Source organism: Camelus dromedarius, chromosome 7 (genome assembly GCF_036321535.1).
Source record: "Camelus dromedarius isolate mCamDro1 chromosome 7, mCamDro1.pat, whole genome shotgun sequence".
Taxonomy (NCBI): Eukaryota; Metazoa; Chordata; class Mammalia; order Artiodactyla; family Camelidae; genus Camelus; species Camelus dromedarius.
Window position 1 is genome coordinate 35,896,343 of NC_087442.1, and position 22,791 is coordinate 35,919,133.

General features: G+C 41.9%; 1 protein-coding gene across 9 annotated transcripts in view; it reads left to right on the top strand.

Annotated features, from left to right (window-relative positions):
• Positions 1-22,791, top strand: part of ELMO1 (engulfment and cell motility 1) — a 490,805-nt gene that overhangs the window by 98,323 nt on the left and 369,691 nt on the right. For all 9 annotated transcript variants that reach the window (XM_031455196.2, XM_031455188.2, XM_031455189.2 and 6 more), the window contains exons 3-4: positions 10,808-10,848; positions 11,852-11,924. In XM_031455196.2, the coding sequence (XP_031311056.1) occupies positions 10,808-10,848; positions 11,852-11,924 (114 nt within the window). The remainder of the gene's footprint in view (positions 1-10,807; positions 10,849-11,851; positions 11,925-22,791) is intronic.

The window sequence follows — 22,791 nt, forward strand, 5'->3', positions numbered from 1 at the left end:
GATGAAATAAGAGAGATTAGTTAGATAGCTCTTGCAGTAGCCCAGGTGAGAAATGATCTTGCCGTGACCTAGGACAGTGGCAGCCAGCGGAGGCAGAAAGAGGTGAGACATAAGTCTCATCAAGATATATAAGAAGACAGGAAATCGATGGTTGATTATATGGAGGTAAAGGAGAGCAAAATATTAAGGACGATAATGATATTTCTTGTGAACACCTGGGCAAATGGTGGTGACAGCTACCAAGATAGAAAACACTAGTGGAGGAATGTTCAGGTGGACTTGTTCTTCATGAAAACCTTACAAATGGGTACAGGAAAATAAGGCAGCCTCTCTGTTGGTTGGACCTCCTTTCAAATTTCCTTTGGGTTTTGATACACTGGCCAACTTGTTTACCTAGCTGGGCTCTTGGCCTCCAACGTAACCACCTTTCATTAGAAAATGCGCATTTGACTATGTCACTTTCCTGCTTAAAAACCTGTTATGGGTTCAAATCATCCAGAGTTATGTATGGGATTTAGACATTTTTTGCCTCTAGCTTGCTTTTCTAGCCACTCTCTCTCATGCATGTGACATTGTCAGCTCCTCCGTATGCAACATGAACATCCACTTACCATGCCTTCGTCAAAAAGTGCCCTAAGCCATCCAAATAGCATCTATTTTTTAATTGTTTCTCTGTACCTACAGTCAGAATAAAGAAGGTTTAGAGAATCACCTCTGAGGTTGACTTGGCAGGACTGAGGAACAAACAATAGTGCGAAGGAGAGGAAAGATGTAATGTTGATTGCAAAGTTCTTTTCTGGCCAACTAGAAAAAGATGAATAGAAGCTGAAAATTGGGAAAGAGAACTTTGGAGTAAGATTGGAATTTGTGGTTATGGAAAGATACACACTCAAAATGGCCTGAGACAGAAAGGGACTACAGTGAGGTCAGGGCTGGAGGTGTTAAACTCAGCATCTAAAGTGAGACAGGAGCTGGAGCAGAAAGTTCTTTCCCTTGGGCATCAAAAGTTTCAGTGTTAACTTAGGATTTCATCATAATTTATGTAGATAATGCATGAGGCAACATCATCTGTTCTCACGGTAGTGCTATAGCACTGTGCCTTAAATAACGTTTTTCAAGAACTCACTATGTACCAGGAATGAAGATGCTCAGAATTCCACTGCCTTCCCCTTAGGTGTTAGCTCTGGGCCCTTGAGCTTATTTTTCATGGTTGCCAATATGCCAATGGGGAATAGAGTTAAGAGCAAGTGTTCTGGAATTATATAGGTTGGGTTCAAATTCTGGCTTTGCCCCACATGCTATGAGGCTTTGAGCAAGCTTCTTAGCATCTCAAAATCCTCATATGATGTTCTCATTTGTAATATAGACTTAGTAATATCATCTTGTAGGAGGTATATGGTAGTCACTCAATACATAGTAGCTATTGTTATTATCGTTATTACCAGAAGGGCTGGCCAAGTGATGATAGATAATGAAAGTCTGGGTTGATGATGTGTCAAAGGTAGCACAGTTTTGGAAAGTGCATGAGGTTGTGGCCATTGTTTGCATATTCCAGACCCTTCCAGGAGAGCCTGTGTTATTGTTCTAAGGCTGCGGTCCCGCCTCTGGTGGCCGTGGTCACACTCATGAGACGTATATTTGAGACTTGGAAGCCCATGTTCCTCCACTACTTGCTGGCAGTTGTCTCAGCACATCCATTACCACTCAAGAAAGAGTGGCATTAGTGCATCCACTCACAAACAAGAAAACCAGCTCCATGACAAAGTATAAGAAGTAACAAGTAAAAGGGGGGAAAACTAAATTTAAAAAGGAAACTCACTTCTTAATACTCCCTTTGCTACTGGTTCCTCTTGGTGTTCTTTTGACTGCTGCCCGACTGCCAGTCCGTTTCTTTGCAGTTGATAAACCTTCATGAACCTGTATTTAAATCGAACTTGAGCCCTACTTTGCCTTCAGAGCTTATCTGGCTTTCTTATCGCCACTCACCTGGTCTGATAGTACCCTATCCATCAGAATCAGCAGAATCATTTCTTTATCCTACCAAGCCTGTCTGACTTTTTGCTTTTATATCATGTACATAAATAGGATTAGCCTTCCACATATGAACTTGACATAAATAAGACGGCTATTGCACAGGCATCAAGGTGGGCAGACCTTAAGACTTGAATTGACTCACAGTGTGAATCACTCATTTCTGCATAAAAGAGGACATGACTGCAAGGGTGTGGTGGAGGAAAATGGCACGCCAGCCAGGCTAGCATCCTCTGGGAGTACTTCTTGGAAAAGACAGACATTAAGGAAGGTAGAGAGGGATATAAGAATTAGGAAATTTGTTGTTGTTGCTGCCTGAGATACTGCAATTTGGGGAAAAAATTTTTTTGCTGTTTTATAACCATAGCAACCTTGATATTAGGATAATATAAAATAGTCAAGGACAAGGAAGGAGACTCACAATAGATAATTGCTATGAGTAGGGCTTCATTTTTGCATCGTTCATCTCTATATTTTTGTCATTTTCTAAAATTGCAGTTTCCTTTCCAATCGAAGGGAAATGCAGTTTCTCCTGAGTATATCAGAATACCTCCCAGAGAAAGGTATTTCGACTTGTCTGTAACCCACGAATACATAAGAGTACTAATTATTTTTGTTTTTGCTCATTTACATAGTCCAGAGATTTTTATGATGAAAAGATTGTACTTTGCTTTCTAAATCTGGTATTTAATTAGTTTCCTGAAGCTTGAAACAAGTCATTTTTAATAACCATTTTTAATAAACCATTTTTGAAACAAATCATTCGTCAAGGAAAGTTGGCATAGCCTGTCATCTTTCAATTTTTAAAATTAATGTGATACATGGTTTTACTACTTTGGAGATGCAGTTGTGAGCATCTTTGTCATTTCTGACAATTACTGGAATCTTGTGTCAATGATTCACATTGGAACTGTTGTCAAAATACTTGCTTTCCAAGAACCAGCTAAATTTGCCTCAGGAAAACGTGGTTTTGTCATTAATTTTCAGATTATTTAGGATGCTATTAGGAAAACAGAATATGTATACACACCTCTCAGGACACATCAGATTCCTCCATACTGAAGGTTTATGACTCAGAAGCATGGAGATTAGTCATCAGGCTCTTTGGAGGAAGAATAAAGCTGTTATAAAATGACTGGTGTCACTGACACTGTGTCAGGAGGCACCTCCGGGAACTAGATGGGTTATTGCACATTAAAGTTTCTCCAAGTCACATTGTAGGCTAAGTCGTAGTCAACATGCATATCCCTTCTCAGAGGTGTCCTGACATTTGGAAGCTGGCTTTCTTTTCTCTCTGGGCCAACATTACTCATAACTGCCGTGCAGAATATGTTCAATGAATTTCCGTCTATAAAAGCAAAGTAAAATCCCCAGTGCTGTGCTGTACCACCTCAAAATGTCAAAACAAAGCATCTGTCACATTCTTTTAAAGCACTAGAGAAAGGCTTTTTAATAGTCTAGGACCAGAAGGTTTCTGTCTTTGTGGTAAATGGTTTTGCAATTAAAGGGCTGCACAATGATGGCCCTATGGACAGGTGGGTGCGTAGTGGTGATTGGAGATTCCTTCTGTTTTCCTGTCGCTGTCTTCCATTTTCAGCTCCTTCCTGGGCTTCAGAGGCAGTCAGAAGAGACCAGAAGAAAGGGAAGGAAGCTGAGAGTCTCAATAAATAAATTCTTAATTCTTAATAAAAAAAAAAAACACTCCCAAATACACACCTCGTGGCCTAGCAGCCACTCTCTTGGAAGGTGACAGAGGTGTCTCGGGGGCAATGTTTGCCTCCAAAAAAGTAGAATCTGGTCGGCAGAAGAAAACAAAACTGAGCTGAAGAATAAAGAATAGGATGAGATGGGTGCCAAAGACAGCACTGAGGGCTGGAGGCACTGGAGGAAGAAGGAAGAAATGGATATACATTCATTCATTTATTTAATTTAACCAACTTTTTTAAAAAAGTACCTGCAGAATGTCCAAGCAGGATGTAAGAAATGAAAGAACCTATTCATAGGTAACACATATTCAGTGCCTTCCTATGTACCAGGTGCTATTCCAATGTTTTTACATACATCATCTCGGTTAATATTCACTACCCTACAATGTGCGCGGTACTGCTTTTATTTTCAGAAAAGACAATGGAAGCATTGAGAGGAGAGGTAATAAACTGAAGGTTACAAAACCAGAGACTGCAGAAGTTGGGGCTCAATCCCAGGAAGTCATTTCCTAAAGTCATTCAAGCACTCATAGTCAGGGGAAGATACATTTGGGCTGGGTGAGATCCCCAAGTGGGGTGCCTTGTCGATGGACGGGAGCAGGTGGTTGCATAGGAACTCTCCTCATCAGGGGCGTGGTAGGGAGGGGCGCTGACGAGGGACAACAGCTGGGCCGTGTCCGGGAAGATGCCTCAAGGCAGGCTGGACTCCATCACCTCTGAAATAAACATCTGGGGACTCCCAAGGATGCTTCTTCTTGGGGTTCTCTCATGCCTGAAGGGAACCATGAGCTCTGGGTGGGAAGGTGATCATTTTTTTTTGCTATAAAAGCGAAGCAAGAAGAGGATCTGGTTTAGTGAGGAAGAAGATGAAGTGTTCGTCTTGAAGGGGTGGCAGGATACCCACGTGGATCTGCACCAGGGTTTGTTGGGAGTGCAGGTCCAGCTCTAAGAAGAGGGGTTGGGGCCAGGGGAGGCTCAGATTCAGAAATTTATGATACTGGAATTTTATTAAGGGCAAATGAGAGAATATAGAAAGGAAAGCAAACACCCACTTTAAGGACTAGAGAGAGAAGAGAAGATTGTCAGACATAGATTACAAATGAATTGCTAGAGAATTTGGCCATTCTCAGGAATGTAGGTGATTTTATGAAAAGTAGATAAACAAATCTATTTGTATAGGAAAATTTGCTTTCTGGACTTGCTGTCTTTGGTAAATTAAGTTGAATAAAGGAATCCTTAGGGGGAATAAGAGTTAAAATAAAAAGGGAAGAATAAATTTCCAAAAAGCAACCACAAAAGCATATTCATTGAATGTAACTGTTGGCACATGGTATTTTGCCAGTCAAATTCATATGGAAATGCATAGTTTGTCTGACAAATAAAAATATGTGTGCCATCATTAAAATTTTCCTAGATCAATGTAAAGAGAAGAATACTTTCGTATTCAAGGTGAGTGACCTCACCGTTAAAGGGAACGGGGTAGAGAGTGCACATAATCCCCGATCCCCTGCACGTAGAAATCTGGTAACTGTGCAGCCCTCCAGGTTATCCTTAAAAACATTCCTGCTTTTCCCATCTCAGCTCAGTGCTGAGTCCAAGAAGGTAGTTTTGACCTTCAAAACAAAAAAGCTAAAGGGATTTAGTATCGATTTGGATAAGTTATGAAAACATCCTCAGGCAATTCAAATAATTTTGTCTCAATATTCTAAATCCAGATATCTTCAAATAGAGTTTAGAATTTATTTTTAGTTCCTTTAGGATTTATGGAGTCAAAGGAGGAAGTACCCGTTTTCATCCTTTCAGATTAAATTTTCTTTTTTCCTGGGCTTTTCTCTCAGTGAAGTGAAAGGCAAATTATTATGTGGGTCTACAAAAAGCTACCAAGGTGTTGTGCTTGTCCCCCTGCTCCCAAATCTTAGACAATTGGGCAGAGAGACAGAAACATCTTATGTAACCTGAGCAAATGTCAACTAAAACATAGGCAGAGCCGGCATGTGGCTTGGAATTTGAGTCAGGCAAGGGGCTCACGTCAAATTGAGGGTTTTATATAGGAAGTGAGAAAAGCACTACCAGAAGAGTGGATTTGGGGTATCTTGTTCAGTCCCTGTTTCTGAGAGTAGTCCCGCTCACCTGTGTGACCTTACTAACAAACGGTGACAGTCCTTCGATTAGTATGTGTTTTATCACTTGTTGAATTACACTCTTCATCGGCTGGCTGGCTCAGTACTCTTCCAAGCTGTGACTCACAGAGTGGTCTGTGTGGGGAGTAGTGACAGCCTTCATGCGTCCAAGCAGCTGCTTTAGGACACCCAGCAGTGGTTTACATGGTAGGAAGTGGGATGTGTGGTGATTAATCCAGGCCATCCTTCGACATGGTTTTTCTTTACAGTCAAACCTTTTATTTTTGTTTTTGAAAGTTAATGAATGTGTGAATTTTCCATTTAACAGAAGTATTGCAGTTCCTCTTGGATCCTGTTAGCGTGTATGTAACTAGTATAAGGGGTGGAGAAGCTCCCTAAGGTGAATTAAGATGCCTCATTCTTAAGGATCAAGAAGATAAGACAAATATCCTAAGTCCTTAGGAGTGATTCATTTAATGTGCTCAGTACAGAGAAGGACTGATCAGGGACATCTGCTTCGAGGAGGTGGCTTTGACATGGAGATTAATGGTAGGTAAGAGTTCATTGTTAGCGTTGGAACAGAAAGGAGGAGAGGGACATTTCAACAATGGCATAAAGTGAAAGTTTGGAGGTGTGATTTTTTTTCTGGGAGGGTGGATCATCCACCAATCCAGAAGCATGGGAAACATGTACAAAATTAGTAGAAAAGTTGATAGCTTGAGACCAGATTGTGGAAGGCCTTGGGTGACAAGCTAAGGGATTTATGCTATATGTGATGGTCACTGGGGATTTATGGAGGATATTGGAGCAAAAAAATGACATGAGCAAAGTTTGTGGAGATAGTCTACTTTGCCTAATTAGAGTTAATGTGGGGATTGGAGAGAAAGAAACTGGAAATGCAAAAAACTATTTGCAGGGATCTGGTGTCAAGACCCTGAGAACTTTTTTGCTTATTTGTTGAAGTCTAGTCAGTTTACAATGTTGTGTCAATTTCTGGTGTACAGTGTAGTGGAGCCAAAGGTGTTAGTAAGGTCTGCAAAGGATAAAAGGGAGAGAGGTTGTGGAGAAAGTAATGATGAGACTCGGTATCCTGTAAATGTGTGTATCACAGAACAGAGAAGGCAAGGATATGTTCTCCAGAAATGTACATGGGAGAACTGCCCGAAGTAGGCAAGTGGAGTGCAGGAACTAATGAAAGATAGGAATCTGAGTTTGATAGGCCAGTGGAGCATTTGATTGGAAATTCATGGCAAGTAGTTAGTGCTAGTAATGATGGGCTGGTATTCAGGAAAGGCACTGAGGCTGAAGAAGCAAAATTAAGGGCAATGGGACTGGGGAACTATTCATCTCGTAGGAGTCAGAATGAGTGTCACAATTTTAGAAGGGTAGTTAGGAGGAGGTGAGAAGTAATGATGTGAATGTCACAGAGGAAAATACATACATAATCTTGTAACAAACCAGCCCTGGAGAGTAGAGAAATAAAGGTTAATGATGCTCTGGGCTGTAGTGGTGTGATAATGAGACAGAGAAGTCATGGCCAGGGTAGAGGGATTTTGAGGGGGGCTTGATTTTTATTGGGGTGAATTGATGGGTAGGGAACGGTGAGAGTGATGTTCTTTCTTTATATATTTAATGACATGCTTGCAAGAGAGTTAACTTGCTGTTTCTAACAAACTATCAGAGATTTCAAGAGTGTTTGGGACCAGACTACGGACTTAGGGCAGTTGAAGGGAATGAGGAATTGACCAATTAAGTGAAAACAGAAGAGATAGGAACAGAAATTTGGAGTTAGGAAGCTAGAGGTAAAAGAGAAACAATGAAGAATCTCTTGGATTATTGGTTATAACTGTAGGCAAATGAAGGAAATATTGCAGCTCTGGAGAGAGGGTTTAAAAAAAAAAGGTATTGCTGACATTGTCAAATAAGTGAATGGATTAAGGGAGATGAGAATCATGAAAAGTCATTGGAATTAGGTTTGGGTGGTGGGGGCCAACATTTCATTGGAACAGACAAAGAATGGAGGGGACAGGTGTAGGAAGCAGGCCATGGGACCAGCCCTGTCCTTGCATAACATTCATTTTAATTGGTGAGGCTGCATTGTAAGTGCACTGTGTTCAGTTAACTGTGATTTCTTTTCCTCTGTGGTTTAAAGTTTTCTTTTAATCTTTCTGCGTTAAATCTCTAAGCTTTGTTCTTCCATTTTCTTTACTCCTTTCATATATCCAACTTCAGAATGTTCTAGATATAATAGTTCTAGAAGCCCATAGGCTTCTGTCTTTTCAAATTTGATTCTGAATCTATGAATCAGATCTGAATTAAAATCCAAGAAGTTCCTCTAAGTTACCTTGACTAAGAATTCTAATTCCGAATGCCTTCTCCTACATCAGTAGCAATACTTTCTTGGCCTGATTGGTCCTTTCAATCCAGCCCTGGTATTTATATTTCAGTTTTGAGGGTGCAAGGAATAAGATTAGGGAGCGAGAAGACCAGTAGATCCTCATGAAATACTGATAGTCTGGAGAGGTCTCTGGCAGCTAGAAGTACAAAATCCTCATCTTATAGGAAAAGTTTGGTTCTTACAGTTCTTTTGTCCTTTGGTTGTGAGAACACATTTGCCCCTCAACTCACAGCTGAAGCCATAAACAATGGACAAGTTCTTGCAAAGACCTCGGAATTTTATAACAGGTATCCTCACTGTAGAACCTCATCTCCTTTTCTAATCTTATTCTAAAGGAGACCAACTCAGGATGTCAGGATTACCCACCATCTTTCCACCTGTCAACAACTCCAGGTCCCTCTTCTCCCTACTGTGTTTATAGTTGTAGGTAGACACTCTTTTGAACACAAGCTGGTGGACTTATTCATAGAAGCTAGAGCTCCAGTGGGAGGGAGAGCATTGGAGGAACACTGAGGACTGAGTTCAAGTTTAATCAGGGGCTAGATCCCAGTAGAAAGGACTATGAATAGTGTTCAGAATTAACCAAGAGGGCATACCTGGCAGCATGGAGTCCGAGGGCAAGGATGCAAGGAGGAAATGGGGCTCTTCTAGTGACAGGAGAGGGTAAGGAAGTGGAGCCCTAACCCTTTTCTGAGTCTTTTCTTGTTTGGATTAATTCTCATTTAATTTAACTCTTATAACAGCCCTGAGGGGTGAGTAGGTCCAATTGTAACCGAGCAGGACCCTGTTGGCATCATTGGTGACCATCTGGTATCTGTAATGGTGTTTGTAACTGCTTAACTGTACAGTGGTTTCAAGAGCTGTTCTCGTGCCCTTGCTGACCAGGGTTGGGCTGGAGAGGAGGGAGGCTTGGGTGGTTTACCCAATCCCTTCGTGGTGCTGTGTGTGGAGATCATGCTCAGTGCCATGCTCTTGCCCCCACTGCCCTCCTTTTGACCACTTGTGGTTTCTTTATATCCTGGTGTTCGAGCTGTAGGCTTCAGCCTGCAGCAGGAGGTCGCAGGCCTCAGCATGCTTAAAAGGCTAAAAACATTTATCAGCCTGACTTTAAACTGCACAAGTTTTTCTCTAGAGCTCTTTTCCATGGAGCCCCTTCCTATGCATCCTTTGTTGTAGGAACAAGAATATTAAGAGAGTCCCAAAGCCGGAGGTGGACTTCATACCCAGCAGAGGGAAAGGGACAACTGCATCTGCAAAAGCAAGAACAACTTTGCAACAATTTTTTTTTACCCTGTATGGGATCTCTGTCGAAACTAGTTCTGCCTCTTGAACCCTTAAACTTATAAAAACCCCCTGCCTTCTCTCCCCAGCAGGCTCACAGACTTAGAGGCATTAGCGTACTGTGACCTTCTTTGCCTGGGAAAGAAATAAAGCTGCCTTTTCTACTTCATGCAAAACTCTGTCCTTGAGTCTCAATTCAGTAAGCAGGGTACAGAGGCCAAGTTTCATCAATAAGATGCCCATTTTACAGATGAACTAGTTGAGGTTCAGCAAATTAAGGAAATTATAGGTCTCACTGCAGATGAGTTGACGCAGTTGGGATTTGAATTGATTCTCCTTGATTCAGAATTCCTTTCCCCAGACCACAGTGCCCTTCAGAAGGACAGGAGGAGAACATGTTTAGATACATTTTTATGGATGTATCTGAAAATCCAGGACCATGTGTTGTATTTCTTTGATTTCCCTTCCCCATTTGTTTCTCATCTGTGATGTGTTCTTTTGGTTGACACACTACTGCCCATCCCAGGAGACAGCCGGGGTCTGTTTGCATCCAAAGCAGAGAGTTTCGACATCTCTGGGCAAGCTGTGTGCGTCTCTTTGCTACATTCTTTCTATCTGCAGGCAGGCAGAGCACAGCTGTGGCTGTTAGACCAGGAGCACAGCTGTAGTCAGCCACGCAGCTGACACCACAGCACATGGTGTCATGGTCTCGTTACTTGAGGGTGTCCTGTTCAAGCTGCTGCATGATTGGCATTTGCTGGGGGCCACGGTGGGGCGGCGGTGGGTGGGGGGAGTTCTATGCACTTTGTAGGAATGATGTCGCCATGCTTCATATTCCATTTGCTACATGTTCTCATAAAAATATCCCACATCCAAGTTTGTTTGCATCAAACTAAACTGCTGGTTGCCAGATTTATGCACTACTCTTGAGGAATTCTGGTTATCATCTGACCTTAGGGGCTGTCATCGCCTATGAGGTCTTTGACCAAAGCTATGTTTCATCCTGATTTTAATCAGGCTATGGTAAATATGATGTACATTTGGTTCAACTAATAATGTTAAGTAAAAATTTTAAAAAGACCACAAAGGTGATAAATCATTAATATTGTTGATGATGGCTTGAGAAAAACAACAGACTCACGACAACAACCAAGAATAGCAAATGTAAATTCTCCTTGCTTAGATATTTCTTTAAGCCTCTTCTCTTTTTTAAAGCTTAAAATGGTGAAATGAAACTAACAGAAAGTATTTCCTTTTTCTCTATTTTTCAGAAAAAACCACTGTCTGCAATAATAAAGGAAGTCTGTGATGGGTAAGTTTTACTCAGGACTTATCTGAGGCACTCCAGTCTACAAATTGAGAAGGAAATAGAATATTCCTGTGCAGTTGTAAAATATTATTCATGAAGTCACTGCTTGATCCGCCCAGAGATACCAGGAATCACTGTGTAAAATTTCCATGACTTTTCTACCCAAATATCATCACTACTCCTCAGAGAGCAGAAAGTGTGGAATGAGTGATACATGCACACTGAGATTGGCTTTTATTTACTTTGAAAAGTTGTGGTTCATTCATCCTGCTCAGCAGGGAGCAGTTTAAAAAGTTTCTGAGGTTAAATACACATTTCATCTGGTATAAATTGAGAGGGCCACTCAGGTCCCTACAGAAGATAAAATCATTTAAAAGACAAGTCAGTGGTGTTTGTGCTACCACTGGGAACTTCACAATGATAGTGAACCAGCCTGCTTCTCTGGGGCTGCTCTAGCAAGTCAAAGGAAAAGTGCACACATATGAAAGTTGCATGTATTTGTTTGTTTGTTTTTTTAAAGCAGAGCTGTGAGTAGATTATTCCTTGGAAATTATTTAAGACCTGAGATCCTTAATTAGAATGTTCTGGTATACAACAGGTGGCCTATTTGGGCATTGTAGAACACAGAGGCAATTGAAATGTAACAATTATCAAAAATTTAAATTGCATGTATTTCCTTTGTTTTCCTATCTCTGCTCCACTCCTTCATAATAGGGAGAAATGTAACTTTATATTCAAATACCCCTTCCTCAAAGCCATGAAGATAAAATGCTTAAAGGTGAGCAACAGGCTTGGAATAAGACCTAGATAGTCCACATCTGAAATGGTCTCACGGTAACACAAGGGGGGCTAATGTCATTTTGTTTGAGACACTGAACAGTGGGTATGTTGTGTCCTGGTTCAGTTCCAAACACAGGGTGTTTAATTCATCTAACTCTATGAAACAGTAAACATGAAAATGACCCTTTTTTGTTTTTTCTGATCAGTGTATGCTTGTATTTTTCAGGTGGTCCCTTGCCAACCACGAATACTTTGCACTGCAGCATGCTGATAGTTCCAACTTCTATATCACAGAAAAGGTAGGTCTAGCACGTTATTTAATCTGAGACACTTATATTTAAGGAAATTAAAGTATAAATGATGTTTCCTCTGATCAAGGCTAAACATGCTGGTGTAAATTTTACATCCCTACCATGCATGAAAATAGAGTTTGCAAAGCAAACAACTGCTACTTTAGTATTAACAAGGGGATATTTAGCCCATTCAAGAGTGAAGACCAAATATGTTTCTGCATTCTGTTTTAGCAACAGCATTTGCCTTCTAGCAGTGAATTTCCTAATTATCTCTCTGTCTTATTGCTTGGTTAAAGCATCTATTTGATACTTAATGACTTAGTCTAGCTTTCCTTTCTCAGACTTCTTTTTTTTTCCTGAACAACCTCTAAGCTCTGCTTAAAGTAATTGAAACAATGACAAAAAAAAAAAAATTCAAAGCTGGCATTCTGTAGGCACAGAGTGTTCTATGGCTCTTGGAAGTCCTGCTTCTTGGGTGATTTTTATTCTTTAGGGAGCTTGGAGGAGAAGGCGGGAGTTGTGGAGACTACAGTAGCTGTGGCAGCAAGTGCAATTAATGTCTTAGAGATCCCTGGCAGGAGAAGGGAAAACTGACATTTCTTCAGCACCTACTGTGTGCCAGGAACTGGGCCAGGCCCATTACATCATTGCTGATTTCGTCTTCAAGACTAACCTGTGTGATGGAAACAACATTGGCTTTGGTTAACAGATAAGAACCTGAATCATAAAAGTCAAATGGCTTGGCCAGTTATCTCAGGGGTAATAAACCAGAGAACCAAGAAGCAAGTCCAGATCTTTGTGCTTCTATCACTTTTCCTTTTGGGAACTTCTAGAAAAGTTTTGCATTCATTTTATGGAATTTTATGGAAAATTCACTGAAATGCATAGGAGCCAATGTCCTTCACATGGAACTGATAACCTTCTGGGGTTGGTGGGGAGGGGAGGGGTAGCGCGGTGAATGGTTTTCATTACAACAAGGTGGTCAGTGCTGGGACAGAAGTAAATACAAAATGCTCCAGGAAAAGGGAGAATTGGGTGACCTAAAGCCTCCTGGCTTTGTTGCAATCAGTAGTCCCTAGAGTGATCAGAAGTTTCCCCTTGCATTGGGTGTCGGTGGAAAGTGAAGGCAGGAACCAGGGTCCTGTTCCCACTGTGACTGCTCGCCTCCCTTGGAGCGCGTGGCGGGAGGGGAGGGGCATTCAGTCCAGCCCCAGGGAGGACAGCCAGAGGCCTGGAAGTGTTTCTCAGAAATTGCTTTATTCTTCCAGATGGACACTGAAATCTTCATAACAGATCATATTTTTCTCGGTACAGTGATTGCCAGAAGCTGAGCGTGAACAAGTGGACTAGATTTCCTGGCTTGTGTTGTATTTATTTTTTTTTAATTGAAATATAGTTTGATTTACAGTGTTGCATTAGTTTATTATGTTTACTTGTTCCTTTGATTCATTCCGCACTCAGTTACTGTCTTTCCCCTTGCTTCACTTTCTTAAGACTTTTCGTTTACTTTATACTGTATTTATATAACTTGCATGTTCTTCTTTTTGAGATAAAGAGGATATAAATAAATAGAAGCTAAATATTAGCAGTTAAATGTATTGCTGCTGATATCCTTAAACAGAAGATTGTCTCATTTCAACTCGATTTACCTTTTGAAGGTAACTAAAATATTGTGACTTTGGGGGTGTTATTGGAAAAGATTGGATGGCTTTCTTCTATTTGGGATATAATATGAAAAGGTGTAAAAATTATAAAGTGATAAAAATGATAAGACAATAGAAGTTATAATAGAGGTTTTCAAAGGTCACTAGTTAGGGGGTAGTGAAATCAATTTAGTTGGTTGCCATGGCATTAAAAATTGGAATATAATGGAGTAGAGCATGTCAGAGTGCATCACCTGTGTGGCTTGTGAAATACTTGTGTCACACACATACACATCATACATGTGCTAGTTGTTTACCCTGGGCTGTGGCGCAGAAGCAGTTGAGTCACAAATAGCTCTACCTTTGATTAACTGTATTGAACTGTGTCCCCTGGTAGCTGTCCTGTCTTCTGCCATTATTGTCAGGAGACCTCTCTGCAGTGGAGATTACTGAGGATGGAATTCTCAGACTGGAGAACGTAAGCATCTCAGAGAGGAACCGTTAAAAATGTAGATTTTTAGATCCCAACCCTGGAGACTCAGAATGTCAGGCCTTGGATATGACCTCAGAATGGCAGGACTTTGCACTTTGAGAGCCTCAGTGGAGTTCTGATGCAGGTGCCCGGGGGCGACTTGGAGAAACATTGCTCTGGGGCCACTTTCTGAAGAGACAGGGACCTGAGTGTCCCAGGAACTAAACCCTGTGGACAGGAGTCACAGTCACCTGCTAAGTTTGATTTAGGAATGTGTTTGTGTGGCCGATTCTTGGAATAATTTAAAAGTTCACGTACTATTTATGCTTTTATTCTAATTAATATTAATAGATACTCAGAAAATTCACATGACGCAGAACAGTGGGGAAATTACTATTTTATAGGGCACCCTACTCATTTTCTGGAAAACCTTGTTTTGCCCGAGGAAATTCTTGAATTCAAAGGAATGTAAAGGTTTAAATTTAAACGTTGAATGTAAAGGAACTGCCACCTAAATCTGTCGTCATTCTGGGTCTCTCTTCACTGGCCAGTAGCAGAGATTCTTCCTTTACCTAAAGTTTAGGGAATGAGAAGACTCAATTTCCCAATCGTAGCTCCTGTTTGTAAGTAAAGTGTCATCGCTGCTCCTCCGCAGCTGTTACTGGGCACAGCGGCGCGTGCATGTGGCATAGAACTTGACGCACACAGCGCAGGGGAGGGACCTTGAGTCCTGGGTCCTCGGGGGCAAACCTGGGCTGCCTTCCATCTGCAGTTAAGCCCACCTCGTTTCTTGCAATTACTCCTAAAAATAGAGCCCATTTCCTATTTATTAAGTAACGTATTTAGCATCATCTTGGTTACTTACAGCTCAGTGAGTTGTTAGGTAATGTTTGCATTACCATGGTAACCGGTGACTAATTTTTGAAACTCTTACATGTTCTCGGTTACTGATTTTCCCTTGTATGTGAGTGAGTGGTCTCCCTCCATCAGGCAGAGATGAAATATTGCCTGTAATTTTAAAGAAGAAACAATTCTCCAGGCATGGCCTGACAAGCTAACACCTTCTATAACTGATGGATGCTTGTGAGTCTCTTCCGAGATCCTCAGGAAGGCATCTCCCCTGCTTTTCTCATGTTATCCAAACCCGTTTTCTGAAATTGTCTTTATTTGCTTATTGGATCATTAACTCCTGTTTTTCAGCGCAGGGGAAGAAAATGTCAGGTTGTTGAGCAGCGTTCAGCAGAAGCATAACGTGCAAATACCTTACAGAAAGTTAAGATTCAGCTATTTATAAGTTCAGATTTTACCACAGAAACGTTTATATTTTCAGGGTGATGTCTCAGAGACAGAGAGAGAAAAAGAGAGAGAGAAAGAGGGAATACAAAACAAAAAGTAAATTGTGTATTTTTTCAGCTTTATTGAGGTATAATTGACAAATAAAATTGTACGATATAAGTGTATGTCATGGTGATTTGGTATACACGTAACATTGTAAACGGATTCCCACCATCTGGTTAATTAAGATATCCATCACCTTATTTATTCATGTATTTATTTAGTGACAACATGTAAGTTCTACTCTCTTAGCAAATTTCAATTATACGATACAGTGTCATCGACTAAGTCACCATATTTTACATTAGGTCCTCAGACTTTATTCATCTTATAACTTGAAATTTTATAGCCCTTTACCAACCTCTTGCTATTTCCCCCAAGCCTTCAGCCCCTGGCAACCAATTTTTCTACTCTCTGTTTCTATGAGTTTGACTTTTTTGTTTTAATCTTAAGATTCCACAGATAAGTGATTCCATGCAGTGTTTGTCTTTCTCTGACTTATTTCACTTAGCAGGACACCCTCAAGGTCCATCCATGTTGCTGCGAATGGCAAGCTTTACTTCTTTCTCATGGCCAAATAATATTCCATTGTATGTATATATATACACATATATATACCTCATCCTCTTTAACCGTTCATCCTAACCATTCATCCTTAGGTTGTTTCCATATCTAATTGTAAATAATGCTGCAGTGAGTATGGGAAGGCAGATTCCGCTTTGATAGCCTGCTTTCCTTTCCTTTGGATATCTACCCAGAAGTGGGACTGTTGGATCCTTATTATGGTTCTATTTTTGATTTTTTTGAGGAACTTGCATACTGTTTTCCATAGTGCCTACACCAATTTACATTCCTACCGACAGTGTGGGAGGGTTCCCTTTTTTCGTATCCTCACCAACACTTACCTCTCTCTCCCAATCTCTCTCTCTCTCTTTGTTTTTGATAATAGCCATTCTAACAGGTGTGAGTGGTTTCTCATTGTGGTTTTAATTTGCATTTCTCTGATGATTAGTGATGCTGAGTAGTCATATACTTGTTGGCTGTTTGTATGTCTTCTTTGGAAAAATGTCTATTCAGTTCTTCTCCCTTTTTCTTAAATTGGATTGTTTGATGGTTTGCTTTTGAGTTGTGTGAGCTCCTTATATATTTTAGATTTTAACCCCTTATCAGATGTATGATTTGCAGATGTTTTCTCTATTCCATAGGTTGTGTTTTCATTTTGTGAGTGGTTTCCTTTGCCGTGCAGAATCTTTTCTGTTTGATGTAATCCCACTTGTTTATTTTTCCAAACTGTGTGTTTAAGTGTTCCAGTGGAATTTGTCTTCCGAAAAAGAATTCTACAGAGAGGGAGTGCTAGGCATTTTAGTCCATTATCCTCATTCCAGTCTGATGATGAGGTATTATTATCTCTGACTTACAGTGAGGAAAGTGAATCAGAGAGCGATTACACAACAACTTGTTTAGGTCATACAGATGGGCAGTGGTCAAGCTGAGGCTTGGACCCGGATGCTGTCTGTGCCACCTCCTGGAAACCCTCTGTCCCTACTGCCTGGGCCTCGATTTGTTTATGACGCCTTTGTCTTGCTGACACCAAGCCAGTGATCCTGATGGTAATTGCCTCCAGTCAACAAAAACAAGAAGTTACAGCCTGTGAGCATTGGTTACTAGTTTACTAGGCTGTGGCTTCCTTATTCTTTAGGAGGATGACTTGGAGAAATTTGTAACATAATCTTCCACTCAGTAGGGATTAACAAAGCACATTTTCCTTTGCCTTTGGTCTGGATTGTCTAATTGTCTAAGGTAGTATCAGTCCACTAATACCATTCTTTTTAGGCAAACAGGAAAATTGCCTCGTCATCCTTAACCTTAAGCATGCAGGCAGGTAGGTCCCCAGAAAACACGAGGCATGGTGGAGGGTGCCATTAGGAGACTGTACTTGTGGACAATTGAAGTTTTATCATGATTTCACAATGGTATTGGTGCCCCTGTGCTAAGACCTACTTCAGAATGTATGAAGTATAGTGATACACCTCGGCAGGATCTCGTTTCTTTAAGATCTTATTTTGTAATAATAGAAATAACCATGCCTCATCCGGGCCCTCTCTGCAAAGCTGGCCCCAGGAACCTTTGGGAAGGAAGTGGGGTCGTTTGAAACGTACTCCTTTTTAATGCTATTCCCACTTCCTGGGTGCTCTGATTTCTCAGACAGGCCTTGAGCTCCCCCAAATCCCTGGACAGACAGGAACTGTGTGTCCCTGGGACTTGTGCGACCCACCTGGGTCAGGAGACTACTTGATTATTGTGTGGAATTCAGTTCAACTATCACAGTTTGAGCACTGGACTCTACAAAGAGCTCAATGAGAATACATTTCATTCCCTGCACCCTTGGATCCCAAGGTCTAGCGGAGGAGAAAACCTCGCCGTGGGCACGGGTTCTGAAGAAGGAGAGGGAGGGACAGAGTAGAGGGATCCACAAGGATTCTGGAGTGGACTAACCATGTCTGAACTGAATTTTGAAAGACTAATGGGATATGTCTCCATTCAAGGACAGAACAATGCTTGGGAGTTTTAGGCGCCTGGGCAGGCCACCTGAGGAGTCAGTTGGGGGACGGTAACAAGTGCACTGAAGATTTGTTGGATGCTTGCTCTGAGGAAGGTGTTCAGCTACGTGCTTCACGTGGGCTACTTGTACTTTAATCTTCACGGTCAGCCCCAAACCAGATTTTATTGTTAATGTGCTCCATTCTCCACAGGGCACAGCTGAGGCTCAGGGGTGTGAGTAGCAGAGCTGGGACTGGACTCGGGGGTCTGACTCCAGATTCAGGGTCCTGTGCTCTTGGGCCGTGCGGTGGGACCTGTGGGAATCTGGGTGTTTGTCACTGTGCTGTGCCACGGAAGAAAAGCACACCAGTTCTTGGTGTTGGAGATGGAGATCGATCTTTCCTTCCTCTCTTTTACCTGCCAGGTCTCCTCTGCTGATAGCCCTTATTCTTCCCCAACTCGGTCCTCTAAAAAGCGTGTGATTCTATTTATATCTGCGACCCAATAACGCAGCTTGATCAGAATTGCTGGACCCAGTAATTTGCCTTAGAAATTCCCTAGAGGTGTACACATGACCAGCGGAGTTCCTTTTCCATTTGGAACAAGTCTGATGAGTCCAAGGGAACTGGTTCCATCCCTGCATGTGAAGGTCAGCTTTGTACAGAGACGGTGAATGGTGCTTCTCAGCTGGGTTGGTTAACACAAAGGCGTGAGTCCCTGTTGGTCACTAAACAAATTGAGGACAGGGGTGTCGTGTGGCTGGCTCAAGGACACTGTAATGAAAACAGTTTAATTTTGTACATATGCCTTGGATAATTTTCATTTCAAATAGGCCTTTTTTGTGTGATGGACATAGGCTGTCTAATAAAAGAAATCTGGGGCATTTGTGTTAACTACATCTACTTCTGTGTCAATACCCTTAAGCACAAGACAGCTCTGGTCAACTTGGCTCATCTTTTAAAAGTGGCTAAAATATTGTGAGGTTTGGGGTATTATTGGGACAAGATTGGGAAATTTTCTTCTATCTTGAGTATAATGTAAAAAGTATAAAATGGCTTTTAAATGATACAATTACAGGACAAGAGAGGTAATAATAGGGTTTTTCAAACCGTTGGTCACCACATATTAGTGGGTGTTAAATCAATTTAGTAGGTTGGAAAGACATTAAACAATGGACCACAATAGAGTAGAGAAAGATCAGAGTGTGTTACAAGTGTTGTTTTGTGAAATATTTGTTTCTTGTACATTCACATACATGTGTAGTCTTATTTTTTTCATCCTGGGTGAGGAGCAAAAATGTTTGAAAATCATTGAAAATATTTACAAGGTGGGAGGATTAACTAGGGGGAATAAATACAAGTGCTGTATGTTACAGAGTTTAAGGAAGCCTCACATTTGGAGTGTGTTCTTCCCTGAAGAAAGTAATACACACACACACACACTCACTCTCTCTCTCTCTCTCTCTCTCTCTCTCTCTCTCTCTCTCTGTCTCTCTCTCCTCACGTGCCGCCACCACCACCAAACAAAATACAAAGCAAACTGAAGCATGTCTTTTCCTGGGGAGCTGCCCCTCCACTGGCTTCTAAGAGGGGCAACTTAGGGCCTGGTGCCATGTGTCCCTTCCCTGTTACCCCCAACAGCTATGGGGACCAGAAATTGACACCTTACCCTAGCTGAACCCCCGACATTCTCTGCTGGGAATCTGAAATTGAGAGGTGAGCTGCGTGCGTGATGGTGTTTGCTAGCACGAGAAGGTCAGATGGAGTCAAAGCTGATACGATGTCAGGGCAGATACATCTCCCTGCAAGCTGAGAACAGAACTGTGTAGCCCCAGCCATCCATGCACAGAATAAAACGAGTCTGCGAAAAGGATTGAGACTTGAGATAAATGGGGATGAAGGCCTGTGAGGGAGTCTGAGGAGGGGGAGAGGGAGAGGCTGCTGATCCTGATTTCCTCTCTGCTTTCCGATTCCTGTCTTGGCAGCCCTGTGAGAGGAGCTGCTGTGGCTTTTCACTCCTGCCCCTAAAAACCACTGCATGCAGGTCTCAGTTACTCTTGATCAAAGAACTTGCACTGGGACAGGCATTTTCATTTGCGTAAACCAGAGCCCGGGAACATTGTAAATTTCCTAGCCCAGCCACATATGCTCTGCGAAGCTCCCTTTGCTGCTGCCTTTAGTAAAACATTCTGGATTTGTTCAACAGAAGCCCCTGTTGCTGCCTCAGCAAGGTACCCCTCACTCAGCCAGGTGTAACCAGCATAAGCTGCCACTTGCAGACCTGGGCCAGTGCCTCAGGGACCGGCTCTCAGCAGGCAGGAGTGAACAAAGAAAGATGTTCCTGCTTTTCAGCTCCTCTGACTGCCAACATTTCTCTCCTGCTGCCCCTTGGCCCCGTCTCTTGCCTTTCTCACACCCTGCTACCTGCTCTCGTCTTTGTAAAAGACTCCATGTTCATGTGTGCCTTGCTGCTGAATTCTTTCTTCTTTGATTTGTAACCGAACCTGACTTCCGCTCTGGAAGCACCTTGCCCTTGTATACCTTGCACCTTGCTTGTATGCCTGTCTCCAGTCTCTAGAAAGCACTGGACTTCCCTAGACAGGCTGCTTGTCCTGGATCTGCCTGCTCATAATCCAAGGCTGTCCAAGAGAAGTGGCCATGCCGGGAGGAAAAGGGCCACACCTGCAGGTATTCCCGAAAAGAAACTCGTACTGACTTCCTGCATGTGCTGGACACTGTGCTCAGCTTGAGAGTTTTTTTTTAACATCTTAATTAAGGTAGAACTCATCCATCATAAAAATCTACCCATTTAAAGTGTACAATGCAGTGGTTTCTAGTGTATTAACAGAGTTGGATATAGCGCTTTATTTTTTAGATCGTAAAACTGTGTCGTTTCTACTTGGGGTACTGTCCGGTTCCAAACCAGCAGCTCTCAGATGTCAGTGTAGATGACAGCCTCAAATCTAGAGATGTGGATTGAATAGATCGAGGCTGGGGTTCAAACAGTTTTAACCAATCCAGGTGGTACTAGTGCCACATCTGCACACTAGCCACTAGAAGTGTGAGCAGTCCCTGATCTTTCTCCTGATTTCTGCATGCGATGTGTCTGCTGAAGAAAATACACAACCTAACAGTTACCGGTTATGTTTTATTCAAAGACCTGCCTGAGGACTATCGCCCAGGAGACAGCCTCTCAGATAGCTCTGAGGAACGGCTCCTAAGAGGTAAGGGAGGAGCCAGGCTATATAGGAGTTTTTGCTGAGGGGGAAACCAAAAACATTTAGTCAAACATCAGAAGAGTACTGTTAATTACAAAAAACCCCCAAAACCCAGACATCTCAAGTTAATGATTTTAGCGCTTTTCTATGTTTGGGAAGAGGCAGGAGCCTGGGCTCACTGAAATTACTTCTTAGATATGCATTATCTCGGGTCAGTATCCCGTTTTTCTCCGTCCTGAATTCCCCTCAGGGTGCTCTCGGAGGCTGGCGGCGGTGGCTGATGGCTTGATGGCGGCAATATTTGCTGTTTACCAGAATGTCAGGCGACATTCTTTGTTTATTGAAATGACAGGCAGAATTTTTTGTCTGCAGATGAAAACCCATATTGTGAATTCTTATCAGCTTGTAGGCCTGTTGTGCTCCCTGAGCTGGGGACATCATTCTGCTTGGTCTCCATCATTGCTGAGGGAGAATGAGGCCCAACTTCCTTACTTAATCTGGCCGTCAAAGGTGTGTCACAATCTAGCCCCAGTCAACATTTTTAATTTGCCATCTTTTTCTTGTTTTCTCAACGTTAGCCAAACTGCCTCGGTGTTCTGAAAATAAACCTTGTTCTGTCTCCCTTGTGTAGCTTTACTAACTTGGAATTCAGTCCTGTCTGCCTGCCCTCCCTCCATCCCATTCTGTTTCAAGTCCTAGATTAGATGCTGAGGGTAAAGAGATGAAATGACCTACTCCTTGCTTCTGGGGGAGAAGAGTCTTAAAGACAGACACACACTGGAAGTAATGGCATTAAAGTAACTGCCATTTCAGGACAGCCGACTCTCTTCTCCTTACCAATCCTAAATTATTTGAGCCAGAAGAAACCTTGGCTGCTTGCCTGAAATAATCTTAACCCTGATGTCGGAGATTAATTTCTGCATCAAGTCCTTCAGGTATAAGTCTCTTCTCTTCCTCTGCTGCTGTAGGAATAGTCTCTTTAGGTTATTGTCTCTTAGCTAATCAGGACCTGCAGCTCTTTTTGTTGCCTTGAACTCTTATTTAACTATTTGTGTGCTAATTTGTATTTCCCCCTCCCTATGATTCCAAATGCCTTATCAAAAAAAACTCCATGTTCTACTCCTGGGTCCCCTCCAGCGCCTCACTTGGTTCCTTGAACATATTCTGTAGGTGTTCAAAGATTGTGGATTTTTTGTGATGCAGTTTTCTTTGTGAGATTAAAAAGTACAAGTAGTTGCTTAAATTATGTATAATGTTGGTTAATTCAATTACCAGCATATGCACATACACGTTCAGATTATTCACACTGGAGGAATTGTAGAGTGAATAAATGAATCTTAATGCTCTTCTCAGTCTTAAATCAGTATTGAAAAGCTGGCTTTCAGTACCCCACAACTGATTATCTTTTCCAAAATAAGTACGTACATACGTACATACACACACACATAATATTTATACCGTGCTGGATGTCGACTGGAAATTTTAAAGATTCATGAGATTGCATAAGACGATTCTTAAACCCAGTCGCATGGATTTAAGTACTCCTTCTTTAGAATAAATGACCTATTTCGGAGAACTTGGTCAGCTGTAGGAATTTATCTCTAGTTCACAGCAATCGCTGTGGGGAGGCAAAAATAAGAGACCCTCTGGTACCTCACTTTCTAC